At 38.0% G+C, this 21,010-nt stretch overlaps 1 protein-coding gene across 1 annotated transcript in view; it reads right to left on the bottom strand.

Moving 5' to 3' along the window:
* Positions 1–7,364: 7,364 nt before the first annotated feature.
* Positions 7,365–21,010, bottom strand: part of LOC145691907 (uncharacterized) — a 117,568-nt gene continuing 103,922 nt past the window's right edge. Inside the window, exon 10 of the mRNA XM_081767212.1 lies at positions 7,365–7,758. Coding sequence (XP_081623338.1) covers positions 7,578–7,758 — 181 coding nt within the window. The 3' untranslated portion in view covers positions 7,365–7,577. The remainder of the gene's footprint in view (positions 7,759–21,010) is intronic.

The raw sequence follows: 21,010 nt of genomic DNA, 5'->3' as shown, positions 1-21,010 counted from the left end.
TTGAAAAGTAATGTCACCTATACTGTATCTGTAACAATGAATGTTCCAAGGTCATCGTATGCTCTTTGTGTTTACAACCCTAGGGAATCTTACTTTCTGGCTACACCTCTTATTTCTAAAAACTGTCGAATAGCAAGTGTTAGAATATATACTTTGAATTAACATAAATAATTTCTAAAACATTACTAGCGTGTGTACTACATATAAGACTGGAACAAAATGTGAAAAATAAAGTATTTTCCATTATATCCCACGAATGTTCAATGGACCTTACTTGTGCGTTTGAAGTTAAATGGTGACTTAATCAGTAAGGGTGAATGTGGTGAAAAATACGTAACAATATTACCATGTTAGTAACAATCAAACTGTGAATTTTGTCTCTGAGTCTGACACACTAATAACGATTTAAGCTTGAATGCTGCAATATGGTCCAGTTTCATTTATCAGGAACTGTCTTTCTTTTCAGTCATTATTTGATCATTAGCTTGCAAAACGCTGACATTAAAATTTTTAGATGCATTATCTTGAGTTTTTCATTAAGTTTCTTAGATACAGTTGCTTCTTTTCCTACACACTTTTTCAGTTCATAGTTATTCATGTAATAACTCATGATTGGCTTCTAACTTAAAACATGCTTCTGATAAATAAAAAAATAAACGCTTGGATGTACCATGAGTACAATGGAGCCGGAGCAAAACGCAATTATCAATATATATTTACATATTTAATACATTAACCCACGCTGCTAGGTATGCTCATGCAGTTTTATGAATACATCGCTAATGAGATTATTTTTCTTGCTAAATTTATTTTCCAAATTTGGCATATTTTTGGAACTGGGGGCCAGAGTATTTTGCTTAAATTTCATGCTTTCTTGCTATATTTTCTTTATTTTTTGATGGTTTAGGTAGGTTAGGCTAGGATATTTAGATTTGGAGGACCAGAATTCTTTACTTAAAATTCGTGCTTTCTTCCTATATTTTCTGTTTTGATGGTTTAAGCTAAACTAGGTTGGATTAGGTTACGCTATGTTATGTTAGTTCTTACTAATTACACTTACGTAACATCAACTTATTTATCCTGTAAACATGCTGATTTTACCTGATTCCTCCCCAGTTCCAAAATTATTCCCTAATTTTTTATGTTATATTCATATCACACTTTTACATAGCATGGGTCTGTTGAACCCGTGGAACGTAATATTTCTCTATTGCAGCAAATAGTTCACTGAGACATCTATACTCTTTATTGGAAACTATAAGGGTATAATTTTTATTTTTATCTACTCAATAACAATTATGTTGACTGCTCTGAAACATTACATTGTGCCTATTGTTGCATTCCAAGAATAATAGTTTTCCCCCCTTATTTGTATATTTCGTTGTCTTGGATTGTGTATTTCAAAATATTTACAGACGTACAGAGTAGATTTTTAACATCTGTTATAATGTGTAAACAATTACTAATTGAAGTGATCGGTTTCGGATCGTGCATATGAATTTTAAGTCTCTTCTAATAATAGTGAATGCATTTCCTAATCTGCAGATAAAATGGAGTGCGCTAGTACAGGTAAACGTAAACGACGTAGATCAGAAGAGAGAATCGTCTTCTAGTCCGAATGTTTCTTCTGTTATTTCTAAGTGGGTGTACGCAGATGAAGGAACGAGTTCAGAGGAAAGTGAGTTATCACATATAAATGAAAACTATATTCCTCCTACCAATCAAGATGATGATGAAGACGAATCTTCTGGCATTTTGTGTCAAAGTGATGATGATAAAGACAATGCCATGCATGGAAATATTTCATCGACTTCAAAACAAGATGGATATCCCCTACCAAATGATAATTACTATATTGCTCCCAATGGTGTGATATGGAAAAATACTCCGCATCTTCAACTCAAAACTTCCGCTCTGAATATTACAAGATTTCAAGCAGGACCTTCAAGAGGTCCCATCGATGCCTGGAGTATATACATTTAGCGCACGATTTTGGATGAAAGTTGTCAAATGCACGAACTTAGAACAAACAGAGTTTGTCAATTGAAGAAAAGAAAACATTGGGATGATATAATATTTGAAGAACCTGTGACTTTTTTCCGGAATTTGCTACATATGGAGGAAAACAAGAATTGGGATGTTCCTGTAAGGGAACTCTTTCTTGACAAATGTTCTAATCCATTATATAGAGCTACAATGTCTGTAAATCGTTTTGAAGCCATAAGAAGATTTCTAAGGTTCAACGATAGGAGAACACGACAGGCTAGGCTAGAAACGGACATATTTGCACCTATTTCTTATGTTTGTCAATTATTTCGTGAACAGTACAGGAACGTAATGACCCCAAAAGAGAATCTAACAATAGATGAACAGTTAGTTACGTTCAGGGACCGTTATGGTTTCGTTCAGTCTATGCTTTAAAAGCCGGGAATAATTACATGACATTAAAATATTTAAAGTGGAAACACGCGCTTCGCATAAATTCTAAGTATTACCACTTCACACATCATAGAGCAGACAGAGAAATGCAATAGAAGAGTAGAAGAAGAAGGATCACAGCGAGACACCTAGGTTTGTCTCCAGACAAAAGTTGAGGCTGTCTCGTCTATAAAATGTGTAGTTTAAATTATATCACGTCTGTAAAAGTGCATCAGTTTCTATTGGAAGAGCTCTGTCTCATCTCGTAGGCAATCATTCATAATCAATCAATTGTAGGCAATCTTAAAGGTATAGCTTATTTTTCTAAAAACCTAGCAGCTGGATTCAAAATCAGCATATTACCCAAAATGTTTTGTAGTAGAACAAATAGAATTGTTATGTGTATTATTGTTATATATATTATACATTCGATATTTCAATATACAGAGTGGTCCGGAAGTGGGCGTACTCCCCTTTAGTTTCAACAGTATAATGTTAGTTATGGTAGAGTGCCTGTACACAGTCACCTTGAAGTGTTAAGAGTCATGAATATCGGTATGATCACCATCTATGTCGTAACACAGCTGAATTCTGTGCGAAGTTCTCGCATATATTTTGCGGAGATACTCCGGACTCACGATGGTGAAGGCGTGTTCCACAGCTGCTCGTAATTCCTGCGTTGTGTGATATCGATTGTTTCTTACTTGTTGCTTTATGAAACCCCAGAGAGCATTGTCTGGTGTCGTCAGATCGGGACTTCTTGGAGGTTAGGCAAAGGGAGCTGGTGAAGATGTACAATCTCTTTCAATCCAGCGGCCAGGAAACGTTTGATTCAGGTAATTGCGCACGAGAATCGCGAAGTGCGCTGGTGCTCCATTATGCTGTATCAGAACACTGTCTTGAAATCATTTTTTTTCTTTAGTTGAGGCACCAATCACTCATTAAGCATCTCCAGGTAAGAATGTCTATTAACATTGTCTTCGAAGAAGTAAGGCCCAAAAATGTGTATTGCACTAATTCCAACCCACACCATCACATGGGATGGGGGTGGTTTCCCTCCATCTCTTTGTAAAACCACGGGTTTTCCTTACACCACATTACAACGTTCCGAGAATACATACTCCGGTAGATAGCACACTCGTCTGTGAAGAGGACTGCACCACAGGATCGATTGGAAGAGAACACCTTAAGGAGAGTTCTGCATGCCTCTTTCCGCGCATCCATGTATGCGTCACTCAGTTCATTTACATGCATTGAACGATAAACCTTCAATTTTAGATCTTCTTTCATGTGCTTCATCATGGTGACTCGAGGAATACCAAGCTTCAAAGACCTTTTACGTGTTGATTTTGAAGGTGACTGCTGCACTGATGCTTCCACTTCACGGCACGTTTCCCTCCGTCTTATCGATCGACCGCCTCGGGGAAGGTCTTCACACTGCCCGTAACATATGCACGTTTTTCCCCACCCCAACATTGTTGCTTTTCTTGGTGGATTAATACCAAAGCGGTCTGTAAATTTCGCTTTAACACTTTCCGTAGTGTCACCTGTGTAACACCTTTCGTGAAGCCAAACCGCAACAACTAAGCTTTGTGCAATGCCATATTGACTTTGATCACACATTGTTGATTACTCCAACTGCAAATAACTGTTACCAAGTAGAAAACAAATGGACATGGATAGCAAAAGTTGCCAGACAATGCCAAGCAATATTATCAGACAATGCCAAGTAATGTTACCAAACAAATGTGGATAAAACCTAAAACCGTCAGAAAACACCAATTAGGAGTACGCCCACTTCCGGACCAGGCTGTAGCTCATGTATTTATTTAATGAATCATTGGTTAATTTGTTTCTTTAATGGTGCTCACCCTCTGTAATTATGAGGAAAAGTGTTTTTAAGTATAGCTAAAGAGATAATATAGATAATATCTTTGTTTCAGTTATTACATAAATCCATCTACATCGTACAGCCAAACAGTGACGACGCCAGCTTTAAGTTCTTAGGGGGGCAAAGGAGGGGCAGATACATTTTCGGGGGGGCGGCTATTTGTCATACCAAAAATGACATATTTATTACGTTTGACTTATTTTACATTACATTGTGTAATTTCGTTGCTGGTTTTATATTAGACCTATACGATTATAAATTAAAGTTATTTCAAGTAAAATTTGTAACTAACAAATAAGTAACGTCTGCACATGAAATATTTTTCAATGAAACTTTTGAAGCCTAAACATAAATTGAATTACTTTCGCGTGTGCTACAAGTAACACATTCATCTAGTACTACAATGCTACGTCTCTCTCTCTCTCTCTCTCTCTGTATATACATATATATATATATATATATATATATATATATATATATATATATATATATATATAGAGAGAGAGAGAGAGAGAGAGAGAGAGAGAGAATTTACGAGGAGCTGCTGAAAATGTCGTAGTCCAATGCGAAAGGAGTGTAGGTACTAGGTAGAAAAATGAAACCATAGTTTAGAAAAACATATCTCTGTATGTACAAATACAAATTTTCATATTCATAATGAAATTCTTATTGTTTCTCAGTCCTCTGAAGTGATTATGTGTGCCCAAACAGATAATTCCACGAATATATAGATCCTAACTGTTATAACATTTTTGTTCCACCAAGGAAAGTCACTTAAGTATATTAATTAGGAAATCAGTGAAACACCACGGGACTCTCCTCCGTTATATACAGTGGTGAAGAACTAAATGGCTTAGTATAAACGTGGCGATTTCTCAACAAATTATGCTTTACATCCAGGATGATTAAAAGCAATGACTCTTCCCGAAATCACGGATGCAATTTGTGACATTATTCTTGAAAATTGCAGCATTTCAGCCAGTGGTGGATATAGTCCGGGGCCGGAGGGCCTAGGCCACCCCAGTTTTTGAGTGACAAAAATAATTTAAGCTATTATTTAGATAGTTTTTAAAGTGTATAGTAAACTCACGATATACTTATTATAGTCTGAGGTCTGGCTGCACCCCGCTTTCTCAGTTTTTACCTTCTCAGCAAAACTTGTGTCAGAGATTCTGGGCATTTCTTTGGAACTCGTCGGTGGCATAATTCAGAATGGCTTGGGTATGCTCAAGTTCTCGACATAATGGGTTCCCAAAATATCTGTCAGGAGAATAAAAGAGTGACGGCATTAAGAGAAGTCTTCTTCCAATTTGACCGTAATGCTGATCAATTTCGCTGACGAATAGTAACCATAGATGAAATATGGATCGCCCCAAGAAGTTCAAGACACAGAAGTAGGTTGAGAAACTGTTTGCAACATTTATCTGGGATAAGTATGGAGTCGTACTCATAGACTACCTCCGCAACGGTCAGATATTGAATCCAGGATCTCTACATTACTTACAAAACTGAAAGAAAAATTCAAAGTTCAACTCCGCGGAAAATGAAAAGAAAGGAATTCTGTTCCTTCAGGAGAATACACCTGTCCATCAAGCCCCTGCGAACACAACTGACATTGCATAATCTAGGATTTCAATGTCTAGATCATCATTCTTATTCCGCAGATTTAGCTCCGTCTAACTATTACGTGTACTTATTTCCCAAACTTAAATAACACTTGAAAGGACGCCATTTTAGATCTGATAGGGATAGTGCTACGAACAGTGGTGCGAGGAAATCTTCAGATTTTTTAACTTTTCTGCAAAAACTGGAGCACTGTACAAGGTAGTATATTGACTCGCGGGGGAAGTATAGAAGAAGTAAAACTTCACCATTCCACGTGCACTCCTTCTGAGTTGGGCTACGAATTTTTCAGCAGTTCCTAGTCAATATGGTAGACGTTACGTCAGTACTTTGAAACAAAATAAGTAAGGGAGCACTAGTATAAACCAATTACTAACTAAAGATCAGCACTCTGACAATACGTTTTATTGGGAATCAATTTAATTCCATAAATTTATTATTATCATTTGCAGGAAGGGAAAACATAACTCTTTTTATCCCTTCAAAAAATTAAGCTCTGGTAGTTGCAAACTAAGCTGTTATAAGCACATCCTCTGAATATTGAAACTTGAGAATAATGTTTCAGGAAAAAGAAGTATACAAACAAAACAAAAATAAAATAAAACAAAATATGAAACTGAAAACTTCAAACGTAGATAAATACAAACAAGTTACGTAATTGGGTTTTACTTTTCTGTGTTTCCAATCGAAGTTGATCCAATGAGAAGAAAACAAGTCGCTATTGTTCGCTACTACTGTTCGCTAGGCACAATAATTAAAAATCATAAGAAAGAAGTATAACTAAAATTTACCTCAAAAGGCGCTAAATTAGAAAACAGAAATATGAGTGCATATCCAGACGCTCAAAGAAGAAAGCTTGAGAATTAATCTGCCACATAGTAAATGCATGGAAAGTAGACAATTTGACAATGAGATTGGTTATGATACTGATATAAAATACTACATATATAATGTTTAAAGATTGTAGGAGTCTGGGGGAGCAGTCTAGGTGGCAGTCAGGGGGGCAGAAGTAGCTACTAGGGGGGCGCTCGCCCCCTTGCCCCCCCCTCTGGCGTCGTCACTGCAGCCAAACTCCAAACATTTAAATTTTATATAAACAAAATATTTTAAATTAACAATGAATAAAGAAAAAATGAAACTCCACCGATTAAACGTATTTCAAAGAAAATAAATCAGAACACGACTAGAAATGCTTAAATATTTATGTATTTTGAGCTTTTGCAAAAATCATATTTTATTGAGTTGATACATAGTTTATAAAATAAATGTTTTTTTATGTTTGAATTTTCAGATCTAAAATTTGATTACGCATATATTAATTTGTGATTTCAACGCTTTTTAGAAACACGAAAATAATGAATTCATAACTGAATTGCTTCCTGTATAGCTAAATATCTGATACGTTGTCTGTAGATGATAAACATACTGAATGATCTTATACATGTACATACAACACCTGATTTTAAAAAGCATGCAACACCACAAAAGTTATCATTTTAGTATTTCCCTCCTTTAGGATGAATTGGTTTTGAAATCATCTATATTGTTGAGTCTAAATTAGTTATTAAATGTTACAGGTACACGAGAATGGAGTGTTAACAAATCAAGAATTGTTTTCTGTATGCTATAGTCGAAAATACATTGTCTATTCATGTGAAAATTCTGGAATGCCAATGGAGTCTATAGCAACAAACGTTGCATCTTGAATAGCCTCGTGAAGGTTTATCCATCCAGTGTCATAGATTGAAAATACTGCTGCATCTATCAAAGGACCAACAGCTTCAGGATATTGATCAAAGGATGGCCACATGCTACCATTTAGTTTTCTGTAATCATTAAACAAATACTTTGTAAACATTTTCACCCAGGAACATTTTATACGTACATGCTAGAATATTACAATGATCAACAATCTATATTAAAATTTAGTTTTTTGTACACTAACAACGCATTGGGGCCTGGAAGATCCTGAAGTACTTGAATTATTTACGTTAGATTTTAAAAGTAATTGATAAACTTGTGAGAGTAGAGTGTCAAGATAGGGAGATAATGAGTTTTTTTTTTTTTTTTTTTTTTTTGTAGAATACTTCTAACTTTCTAGCGAAGAGGATCGCAAAGAAGTCCTATCATTAGTGTTTGAGCTCAAAAAATATATAGCAGAAGTCCGTATAATTAGTGCTAAGTATTAATTAGAATATCTTTGTGCAGGAACAATACGCAAAAAATAAACGAATACGTTTTATTTTTTATTTTCGTGGAAAAACTGTTTTAGGGAGCAAAAGCCCCCGCCCAGAATTTTGGAATTTGACGCCCGAAAGGCAAGAAGAAGTGAACCGAAGTGAATTAAATTGTGCACAGATATTGTAGATACAAAATGAGGGAATAGGGTTTCGTATTTTCCTATTAAAAGAAAAAAAAAACACGTTTGGTTGAGGGCACGGACCAAACCTTTGATCACAAAATATCAAAAGTGCTGGTAACAGTATGTCAGATGTGTGTAAAGCACATGAAGAACTGCAACGAAGCTTTGTGTATTCACAATGCTCAAAAAATAAACAAACACAGGTTTTATTTTCTGCAGAAAACGGTTTTAGGAGTCTAAAGCCCTCACCCAGAATTTTGGAATTTGACGCCCGAAAGGCAAGAAGAAGTGTACCAAAGTGAATAACATTGTGCACAAATATTGTAGACATAAAATGAGAGAACACGGGTTTCGTATTTTCCTGGAAAAAAGGGTTAGGTGGGGCACGGACTCCTCGAAATTTTGGTCACGAAGTATCAAAAGGGCTAAAAACAGTATGTCAGATGTGTGTAAAGCACATGAAGAATTGCAACGAAACTTTGTGTATTCACAATACTCAAAAAATAAACAAACACAGGTTTTATTTTCTGCAGAAAACGGTTTTAGGGGGCAAAAGCCCCCCGCCCCCAGAATTTTGGAATTTGACGCCCGAAAGGCAAGAAGAAGTGTACCAAAGTGAATGACATTGTGCACAAATATTGTAGAGGTAAGGTGAGGGAATACGTGTTTCGTATTTTCCTGGAAACAAAAAAACAAAAACAAAAAACTCTTGAGTGGATCGAGGAGCTGAGTGGCGGAAGGAGTGGACCGAAGTGAGTGAAATTGTATGTAGATATTGGATATGTAAAGTGTTTCACAAGTGTCTCCATCCGATTTTTTCAAATTTGGCAGATCAACAAGGACAAACAGTATCGTAAAACAGATCTAATTTGTAATTTCTAAAAGGAATACAAAATAAATCAGAAAAGAGTAAAAAGGAAATAAAGATACGCGATTATTCTAAATTTAATTTTACATTGCATAGAAACGATTTCTTTCGCGTCTCATGCAATTAGCTTTCAATAGTTCAACATTAGCCGGAAGCAAACATGCAGATAGAGCAGAAAAGAAAAAAAAAACACAACGAAACTGCAGACATAAGATGGAAACACACTGAAGAGAACGTTCTCATCACAGGCAATTGATTTGCTGAGATAGGGACGCCAGATCCTTCGAACAACGCCGAGCGAACTTACAAATAGAAGCAAGGACTTGTAACATTAAGCTTTTTACCTCGGTATTTCAAACTCGCAACACCTCTGTGCGCGAGCTACTCCGATTTGTGTTATTTTGTTATCCAAACATATACGAATCTGAAGAAGAAAATACCTAAAATGATAAAAGGACTATCATAGACTTTTAGGGTACTTCAGATCCTTAGAAGACACCCTCGTGGTCCGCCCAAACGAGGGAACATCTCCGAAAACTTCGCCCATAAAGGAAAGAAGGAAGAGATGATTGCCTAGCTGTCTACGATGCTGGAGTCCAGACTCATAATTGGTCGTCGCCCAGAGCTAATCTCCAATCAATTTAGATGCTTGATGGACTAAAAACCTTCCCACCTCAGTTTTCGGACTAGTGTCACTTAACAACATTCAAGAACTGTGTATTAGTGATGTGCTAGTGTGAGTGTTCATACAGATTACTACGAACTGGAATGGATGGAACCAAAGCCGTAAGTAGTATTCATTTATTGGCAAATCCGAGTCAATTGCAGTTTCTATACATATACTCTCCATTCTGCTCTCGTGTCTGAATGTTTCCTTTTAGGCTGTGTTGTTTCCAATCTAACACCAACCCAAAATTTTGTCGGGAAATTAAATTTCAAATTAGATTCGTTTTAAGAAACAAAGGCACTCGCATTAAAGCCTCACACATTGCCTTTACTGTGAATGAATGTTTCCTTTCTACTCGCTCTTTTCCTCCTCGAAAACTGTGTACCTTCATTCACCCCAAAATGCTCTCCCAATAACTTAAAAATGAAGATACGTTCTAGGTTGCAGGTACGGAAACCTCACCTAGACAAGAACGTTTAATGTGCGCTGTGCCCTGAGACCAGGTAAGACTCAGGAGCATATGCACACAACGTGGTGCCGAAACCCGTTTTACCCGTACCGTGGTGCCGAAACCCACTCGTACACTTGTGGCCGCTGGCTCACAACGTGGTGCCGAAACCCACTCCTACACTTGTGGCCGCTGGCTCACAACGTAGTGCCGAACCCCGCTCTTCCCGTAGTGGTCCTGCGGACACACAACGTGGTGCCGAAACCCACTCGTACACTTGTGGCCACGGGCTCACATCGTATTGCCCGAAACCCGGTCTATATCCAACGTGGTGCCTAAACCCGATTTACACGAACCGTGGTGCCGCACCAGTGGTCCTTCCCATGCAACGTGGTGCCGCAACCTGCTCGTACCCTTGAGGCTGCAGGCATACAGCGTGATAATGAATCCCGGTTCTGGAATCGAACTCAGATCTTTATGCGTAGCATTTGTGATGGTATCCTTTCCTGTTTAACTCGTTCTACATGTATTTTGTAATCACATTGTGATTATTATACGAGAACTTACTGATCTACTCGCCTCATACACTGTAATCGGCTGACTTCCTTCGTTGTTGTTATTAGTGGCACGACTACGACGATAAGCATTGTATGCCAGTCTCTTGATGGGTCATTGTCCACATGTCGACAGACTCCAAGCAATCCCTCGGTGGTTTACTGGATGATATCCATTTGCTAGCGATAAGAAATCGTAAGCACCTTAAGAAAAACGCCAAGGAGCTTAGAGAGGCATTTGCTCTTCGTTTGCGCACTAGAACAATTTGTAGGCAGCCTTTTTCTTCCTCATCGTCATCCGACATGGCAGACCAAAATAATGGTGTAAATACTGGAAACGTGTTGAACCAGAATGTGGTTCCCCCAGGTAATCCACAAACCCCACCAAATCCACCTCCACCCCCACCACCACCGGTCGTACATGTTCATAATGCAGCTTTTCGCTATCCGACTTTTGATGCGGATAAGGATGATATTCAGCAATTTTTTAAGGAAATGGACGATGTTATTTTCCTTAATAACATTCCCCGTGACCAGGCAAAACAAGTAGTAGTGTCATGTTTTACAGGTAAAGGTAGACGTCAACTTCGTGTTCTCCTTAAGCGCAATAACTTGGAAAACGCTACCTATACTGAATTCAAAGATGCTGTCATAGAAGCTTTTAAACGCGCTAGGGACAAACTTTCAATCTTTGAACAACTACATGATAGAGTACAAGGTGAAACAGAATCCGTCCGTAACTATGTCTACGAGAAAATGATTCTTTTGGATAAATGTGATAATTTATCTAATGAAGAACAATGTTCATTCATTAAGAACGGCCTTTTGCCTTACTATTTAGACAGAATTGGTTTTCATGCCTTTGACGACCCGGACGAGCTTTTGGAGGTTCTCACACAAATTGAACTAAACAAAAATCGTCTCGAACGCAGACAGGCCAAAACGTTGGAAGATAAAGTCAAAGCAGCAGTGCGGAAAGAGCTTGCGTCTTTACAAACGACCTCTTTTACGGAGTCTCTTGACACTTTTGTAGTGCCGAACCCCGCACCCACCCATACGACTACTCCTCAACTCTCCAACAACCATCGTAAACATAAATTTAAATACAAAGGCAAGCCTAGCCATGTTCTTCCATCTTCGAACGCTTCACAGCACGCACCTCCCTCCCCCCAGGGAAATACGGAGGACCTAACGGCCAAAGTTGATAAATTACAGAAAGACTTAGAGGGCTTAACTCTCTCAGTAGCCTCCACCACGGCTTCCAATCAACCTACACCTTCTGTGAAAAATACAGAACAGGCAGGTCAAATTAGAGGTAAACCTAGAAACTTTGGTAAGGGTAGAGGACGCAAACAGTATCCTTCTTATCCCGTTACCCCTTTCCCTCCAGGTTATTACCCCTATCCGTACATGCCTTCTTTTCCGCAATCTATGGGTATGGGATCTTCACCCCATCCTAGGACGATGCAACCCACAACACAACCAAGTGGTAGTGGACAATTGAATCCCGAGGCTCAGGGCTTCTACCCCCACCCACCTTTAACTTACTCGCCGGCTTTAAACTAGCTACGGGTAAGACAGTTGGGGGCAGTCTTACCCCGAGCTCCCCTTCCCCCTTCGGACAACGGTCCACGGGTGTACAACGTACGCCACATGTCCCTCACGGAAATCGAACCAATACCACTTGCTCTGAAAATAAACATCCACGTGGTAGATTAGGACGCAAACCCTTTGCTCAAACCCTTCACGTACCACTTATAGCAAATGAGATTCTTCGTATACCACTACAAATTGGTAGAACTGACGTTCATGGTATAATAGATAGCGCGTCATCTATCTCTATCATTGATAGAAGTCTTGTCCCCAAGTCGGCCAAGCGTTATCAAATTCAAACCACTGTAGTGGGTATCTCTCAGGCCCCAGTACAGCTTAATGAAGTTGTTGTTTTACGCCTTAGAATTCAAGGTTACACCTTCCACCATCGCTTTCATATCGTCGACCGCTTAAGTGTACGTCTGATCCTTGGTGTGGATTTTTTACGACCACATATGGCACAGGTCAATATGGAATCGAACACCTTGACGCTTAAACGTCATGGCAAACCCCCGCCAGACGCTTTTAACGCGACCCCTCCCATTAGTTTATCTGCATCTGTGTATAACATCCTTTTAAATGCTTCGAAACCATATTTCACCTTAGGTCAACGAACGAGGTTGTTACCCCGTTCTCGTACGGTAGTTCCGCTCCGACTTCACAACGGAGACACGGGCGTTGAATATTGTGTTGAACCTGACCCCCGCGTTTTTGCGAAACATGGTATTCTCATACCCCATGCCTTATTGAAAAAAGAATGCAATTACATCGAAATCATCAACCCCAGGCAGAAATGTATAACTTTACAGCCTTCGCTGTTTATTGGAACTGCAGACGAGGTGGTAACTGCCCCTCAAGATAAGGAATTTTACTCCTACTTTGACCCCACCTATGTCAACTTGCCCCTTTTAGAAGAAGGTCAGCGTAATTTTGACTCATCTAAATTACAAATTGGACCGAACGTTTCTCCTGAAACGAAAGACAAAATAGTTAAATTAGCGTATCAATATGCTGATACCATGACTTGGACTGACACTATTGGTTCCGCACGAAATTTTCAATGTCAATTTCAAATGAAAGAACATTCGATTTTTCGAGGTAAGAGTTACGCAATTCCTGTTGCCCTTCAAGATGAAGTCCGTGATTACATTAATCAATTGTTAGACGCCAAAATTATACAACGGTCGAGTAGCCCATACAGATCGCCAGTCATGTTTCTTCGCAAACCCTCAGGAGCGATTCGAAAAATCATTGACCTTCGGGAAATTAACAAGTCAATTGTATTTCAAAGCGTACAACTTCCTCCTATCCAGGACATTGTTCAGAAACTTAGTGGTCATAAATTTCTGACATGTTTCGATGTCACCAATGCCTATTTCCATTTGGACCTTCACCCTTCGTGCAGAAAATATACTGCCTTTGCTATTCCTAACATTGGGGTTTTCGAATATTCTAAACTTCCACAAGGTCTAAACGTATCTCCTGCATTCTATAATAAATTTATGAGTATTGTTTTATCGAATTTGGAACCTCGATCCCTCGAATATTATTTTGATGATATTGTCTATTCAAGCGATTCGGAAGAACACGCTTTAGTAACATTAGAAAAGCTGTTCAGACGTTTTCGCGTTAGTGGACTTCGTTGCAGCGTTGCCAAATCTAAATTCCTTTTCGATCAGTTAGATATATTAGGCTATACTATCTCTCAAGACGGACATAGAATTAGTGAGAAATTGATAAATGCAGTGAAAACATACCAACCACCTAAAAGCACACGCCAACTTCGACAATTCTTAGGTTTAGCGAATTACATGCGTAGAGGAATACGGGACTATGCCAACTATGTAGCCCCTTTCCGTCCTCTCCTACGTACAGGTGCTAAATTCCAGTGGTCCCCGGAAATGCAGTCCGCCTTTGAAACGATCAAAGACAAATTGGTCTCTTCCGAAGTACTTAAGCCCTATGATCGGAATAAACCTCTATGGGTATATACGGACAGCTCTGAAACTTGTATCGGCTCGATTCTCTTACAGAAAGAAACCGAGTCTGACACTGAATTTTACCCAATAGCTTACTTCTCACGTTTGTTAACACCTAATGAACTGAAGTTGTCTATTCTCCATAAGGAACTTTTATCCATCATTGCCACCTTCAAAGCATTTAAGTTCTATTTGCTAGGTAGGAATTTTACTCTTTGTTGTGACAATAAGAGTTTGACTTACTTACAAACTGCGAAAGAACTAAATTCGAAACTTTTACGCTGGTACATGACTATCAGTGAATTTCAATTTGATGTTAAATTTATTAAAAGTAAGGACAATTTCGCAGACCCCCTCTCACGTTACACTATCCGCCCATGCGATACCGAAGATGTCACATTTGAACGTCTTGCAGCGGAAAATTGCTTTGTGTCGAACGCAAAGAAGACAAAAGGCATCCCAGATTTTAAGTTTTTGAACCCTGTAGATGTCGTAACAGCGCAGAAAAACGATTCCTTCTTTGGTCCGCTGTACAAATTGGTGAAAGACGATCAACCGCCTCGTAATCCAACCGAAGCAAGAGCATTGCGAAGCTTCAAAATTGTTGATGATAAGCTTTACAAGATTGCTCGCTACACTAATTGTGAAAGATATCTGTTGTGTATTCCCGAGAGCCTCAGGGAAGAAGCGTTTCATCTCATACACACGCTTCCTGAACTTGGTAATCATGGTGGACAACAGAAAACATACGCGTTGGCCCACTCTCGTATCTTTTTTCCGAACATGCGTGAATATCTACGAGAAAAAGTTCGGCTTTGTGAGTCTTGTTTGTTACACAAACGAAACTCCAATCAGAGAAAATTATATCCTCAAACTTATGCAACAAATGAACAGCCATTCTCCACGCTTATTTTGGATCAGATAGGTAAATTACCAATCACAAAACACGGGAATACCTACATCTTAATTGTTTCTGACCTCACCACCAGATATTTGATTGCTATCCCCATCCCTGATGTGAAAGCAAACACAATCATAGAAGCGCTTCGCACCCATGTCTTTCTTGTATACGGGTACCCTCGTATTTTAAAACTGGACAAATTACCTAGCCACTCCAGCAAAGTTTTCAAGGAATTTGCTGAGAAATACTCTATACAAACAGAGTATGCTACAACTCAAAACCATAACAGTATTGGCTTATGTGAGAAATATTGTGACATTTTACAATCATCCATTCGGCATTACATAAGTAAAGATCGCGATGATTGGGATGAGATATTACCCGCTATCACATTTGCTATTAACACGTCTGTTAATTCCAATACTGGAGATAGCGCATATAGACTTCTTTTCGGCCACTTTCCCCGAACGGCTTTTGATGTCAAATTCGACACTTGCACCGACCCCGAAGTCTATACCCAACGTCTCAAACTATTGCAACAAATTCGAGACGAGGCGCAAGAGAAACTTAAGAACATATTCAAGAAAAGGCTAGATGCTTTTCACCCAAGTCCCCGTTCACATGACTTTGATGTTGGTGATCCCGTAGCCATACTAGATGTCACGCCTAAAGTTAATGTGCCGCAATTTTTAGATTATACCTATAAATTCCGTGGACACATTATTGGCAGATGTCATGGCAAGAACAAATATCTCGTTCGTTATGTCAATGGTAGAGGTATCCAAATTGAGGAAGAGATTGCAGTAGAACGATTGAAAAAACTACCTGCAAACCCCCCTCCCACCTCACTTGGCAAACAACAAAACGCTCAACCTGCGAGTAATACACAAGGGATGTCCACAGACTCCGTAAACAGAGCCCCGCCTCTGAAACTCAAGCGAGTCCAGGGTCATTGGCAGACTGTGTACCCCATGGTAACCGAAAACTTGCTGTCAACCCCTCTCCCTGTGTTTTACACTCGCCTCATTCCTGTTGTGTAGCCTTCCCCTTGTAACTATGCATCCCGCATCTTCTCCCTCAAGTTCGAAAAAAAAAAAAAGGTATTCAGGCAATACTTAGAGGACACTGATTTGGAAAAAGAGTACTGGAAACGGAAATTGAGAATCAACCCCTCCCCCCACCCTGATCGAGTGGTCTGATCAACCACGCCTTCCCAACCCCTTTCCTCCCACATTCTCATTTCCTTTTCCCACTCACATTTCCTTCCCCGTCGGAGAAGAAAAGGAGACATTCCCCCCTTGAAAGACACAAAATAACTCGACGTTATTACGTAGGACTTTCGAGACGAAGACAACGGAGAAACAAAAGGGTAGTACAAGACAAATCGCGTTAGACATGCGAATGTAGTATGTATGAAACACCCCCCTTGCTTGCAACAGTGCATCCAAGAGACCATGTGAATTCCATTGACACTTTTGTATATAGACTATACCAGGAGAATTAATGGATATTCATCATTCTTTTCTTTCTGTCTTCACTTCTATTCATGTCAAAACCTGAACTCAAATTTAACTCTACATATTCCTTTATGCACACGAGAAAAAAAAAAATATGAATATCAACGTAATGTTTTAAATGCACAGATCCGAATCCTGCTTGTTTCTGTTGCATTCTCCTCGCACGACTTCGTGCTTCTCTGCGACGAGCTTTGCTGACAGCGCTCGCTCGCTCACTTCTTGTTATCTTGTCATATGTTGACCTTGAGTTGGAGTGAACACACATGTTTGTTCTCCCCTCCTCTCATTCTAAGAAACTGTAATATGATTTTGAGGATTCTTGTCTTTAAATGATTACTATTGAGATAGGTGTCCGTTCCACGAACAGACATTGAACCTGCTTAATAGAGACATGATTTTCAGTGCTACTGTAATATACAAAATGACATTGACATTTTGCAATTAGCGATGAATTAATTTTATTCCATTAGTGTAGGATTCGTGTTTTGAGTGTGTTCATGTAACACAGGACTCTAGAAGCGAATATGATATCAATTTGTTTACATGTTATTTTAGTTTGATTCCTTTTTAAACTCATTTTGCATTTTATTTTAGTTGGTACTATTCATTATCCATAACTACTTAGTGCTTGCTGAAATAAGTAGGTGCTCATATATTTTCCATTTCAGGTACATTGATTTACAATTTTGTCGTACCTTTCGCATATATTTTATGTTCATTTAATGTTTACTTTTCAATTTACTTTGATTATTGAATGATACATACATTATGCAATTTCAAGAAATCATTTCCAGATTCATGCGTTATACTTTTATGCGATTTTAATAATTTTCATTACTTTCAGCTTTGATTTTATATTCAATATTTGCATTTATGTTTTGATTTTGATTGTTGTATGTTTATGTCATAGTTAGTCTTGCACTCCATTTACGTGTTTACGACCAGAATGATATACAGGGCTTCCCATTTTAATTCGCCCTTATTTTGAGTTTAAATTTTCACATATGTATATGTTTCACTTTTGTTTCAAATTCAAGTTTCATTCACTTTGTTATCTTTAAGAAACTCATTTTTTTTCGTTTTACTCCGTATTGCATATTAACAACTTTTCATTTTTGTATTTGAGAAAATTGCAACTTCGCGGAGGGAGCGTAAAACAGATCTAATTTGTAATTTCTAAAAGGAATACAAAATAAATCAGAAAAGAGTAAAAAGGAAATAAAGATACGCGATTATTCTAAATTTAATTTTACATTGCATAGAAACGATTTCTTTCGCGTCTCATGCAATTAGCTTTCAATAGTTCAACATTAGCCGGAAGCAAACATGCAGATAGAGCAGAAAAGAAAAAAAAACACACAACGAAACTGCAGACATAAGATGGAAACACACTGAAGAGAACGTTCTCATCACAGGCAATAGATTTGCTGAGATAGGGACGCCAGATCCTTCGAACAACGCCGAGCGAACTTACAAATAGAAGCAAGGACTTGTAACATTAAGCTTTTTACCTCGGTATTTCAAACTCGCAACACCTCTGTGCGCGAGCTAATCCGATTTGTGTTATTTTGTTATCCAAACATATACGAATCTGAAGAAGAAAATACCTAAAATGATAAAAGGACTATCATAGACTTTTAGGGTACTTCAGATCCTTAGAAGACACCCTCGTGGTCCGCCCAAACGAGGGAACATCTCCGAAAACTTCGCCCATAAAGGAAAGAAGGAAGAGATGATTGCCTAGCTGTCTACGATGCTGGAGTCCAGACTCATAATTGGTCGTCGCCCAGAGCTAATCTCCAATCAATTTAGATGCTTGATGGACTAAAAACCTTCCCACCTCAGTTTTCGGACTAGTGTCACTTAACAACATTCAAGAACTGTGTATTAGTGATGTGCTAGTGTGAGTGTTCATACAGATTACTACGAACTGGAATGGATGGAACCAAAGCCGTAAGTAGTATTCATTTATTGGCAAATCCGAGTCAATTGCAGTTTCTATACATATACTCTCCATTCTGCTCTCGTGTCTGAATGTTTCCTTTTAGGCTGTGTTGTTTCCAATCTAACACCAACCCAAAATTTTGTCGGGAAATTAAATTTCAAATTAGATTCGTTTTAAGAAACAAAGGCACTCGCATTAAAGCCTCACACATTGCCTTTACTGTGAATGAATGTTTCCTTTCTACTCGCTCTTTTCCTCCTCGAAAACTGTGTACCTTCATTCACCCCAAAATGCTCTCCCAATAACTTAAAAATGAAGATACGTTCTAGGTTGCAGGTACGGAAACCTCACCTAGACAAGAACGTTTAATGTGCGCTGTGCCCTGAGACCAGGTAAGACTCAGGAGCATATGCACACAACGGTATAGCGTATTTTATAGTATTTCTGGAGGCACCTTTAACCCTTAGAATGTGTTTCCGCATAAACAAAAATACGTGTCGATTAATTTCCTGTTTGCTGTTGATGTGCCAAATTTGAAGCAAAACGGATAGGGAGACTTGAGAAACACGAAAGGTCTTATTTTACATAGGGTCTATACAGTATCTACACACAATTTCATTTGCTTAGGTCCACGCCTTCCTGCGCTATTACGGTAATATTTACTTTTTTTTCGGAGGGGGCCTAGACCCCAACACTATTTTTCCGCACAAATAAAAGCACGTTTCATTTATTGTTTTGCATATTGTCCTTATACGAGGTTTCGTTGCAATTCTCCATATTCTTTAGGAATTTCTGACGTATACTTATTTGCACTTTTGATATTTCGTAATCAACGGTTTGGAATGTCCGTGTCTAACTCAACAAATTTTCCCAGGAAAATACGAAACCGAATTACCTCATTTTACGTCTACAAGGTCTGTGTACAATTTCATTCAATTCGGTGCACTTCTTCTTGCCTTTCGGGTTTCAAATTTCAAAATTTTGAGTGACGGCTTTTGCCCCACAAACTATTTTTCCACAGAAAAGAGATAAACACGTATTCGTTTATTTCATGTGTAGTATCTAGGTGCCAAATTTTATTAAAATCGGAGTGGGCTAATAGTAAGCAAATTTGATCCCTCACTATAACTTATGTCTGATTTACATTCTATCATGGTTTTATATTGGTCTAAACAGACGGCAGTGTTTATTTCCAGGATTAAATAAAGTTTTACCCATACTCACGCAATTCCTTGAACAACGAAACCTCAATATTTTTTTTTTTCAGATTCACATTAAATAGTAAAAGGAGCAGACCATTACACTAAACGTTTTCACTCAAAATTATTAAACTAAATCCTGTGCTTCAGTAATTAATGAAACATTTTCTTGCGAAATACAAACAAAATTATAAGGTGTTTTCGGAAGTTATCGGTCAAAGATAACTCACCACAAAAAATAAATTATTTCTCGTAGATTTTTCCATAAGATATTGACTGATACAATATATTAGCGTTATTGATAAAATAAACTGATAGAAGTCGTATTTCACAAATCTGTCAGAACAAAACTCACCTATAGAATAAACCAATTGTTGTGAATAATATCTGGAAGTTATTTATGCAACACTATAGAAATATTAGGGAAATATTTGTTTATGAAATATGAACAAAATATCCTGAGTCGTTTACGAAAAAGTTCTCTGGAAAGATACTCACCCCAAGAGTAAACTACCCCTTGTGAATTTATTCGTAAGCAGTAATTTAGGCAACATTATAGAGTTAAAATAAAATATGTATTTATGAAATATGAACAAAATCACGTGAGTTGTTTTCGACAAAATCGTCCGAGAAAAAAGCTCACACCCAGGATATTAAGAAAAAGAATATCCCCAAAAATAAAGTAACCCTTGTACATTTTCTCAGGACAAATTAGTTACGTTATCTTCTCAAGTCATAATTGAAATGTTTATTTAGGAAATATGAACAAAATCACCTGATTCAATTTTGAGAAAATCGTCCGAGAAAAAATCTCTCTCCTTGTGTTTTCGAAGAGGCATGGCTTATACCACAGTATAAAGTTGTTATTGAAAATTTGATTTATACTATTGATAAATTAATTATTTGAGTGTTGTATCGAAGTTGTGATGTCAAATAAGTTACGGTATTAGAACAATTTGGAATTAATTCATCGGCCTTTTGGCTCTAGTAATACTAGATTTATCTTCTTTATTAAACTATTTATCATAATATAGCATAGTCCTGC

This window comes from Thermobia domestica, chromosome 8, assembly GCF_964235325.1.
Source record: "Thermobia domestica chromosome 8, izTheDome1.hap1.1, whole genome shotgun sequence".
In the NCBI taxonomy this organism is placed as follows: domain Eukaryota; kingdom Metazoa; phylum Arthropoda; class Insecta; order Zygentoma; family Lepismatidae; genus Thermobia; species Thermobia domestica.
This window is presented reverse-complemented; position numbering and strand designations above follow the sequence as displayed.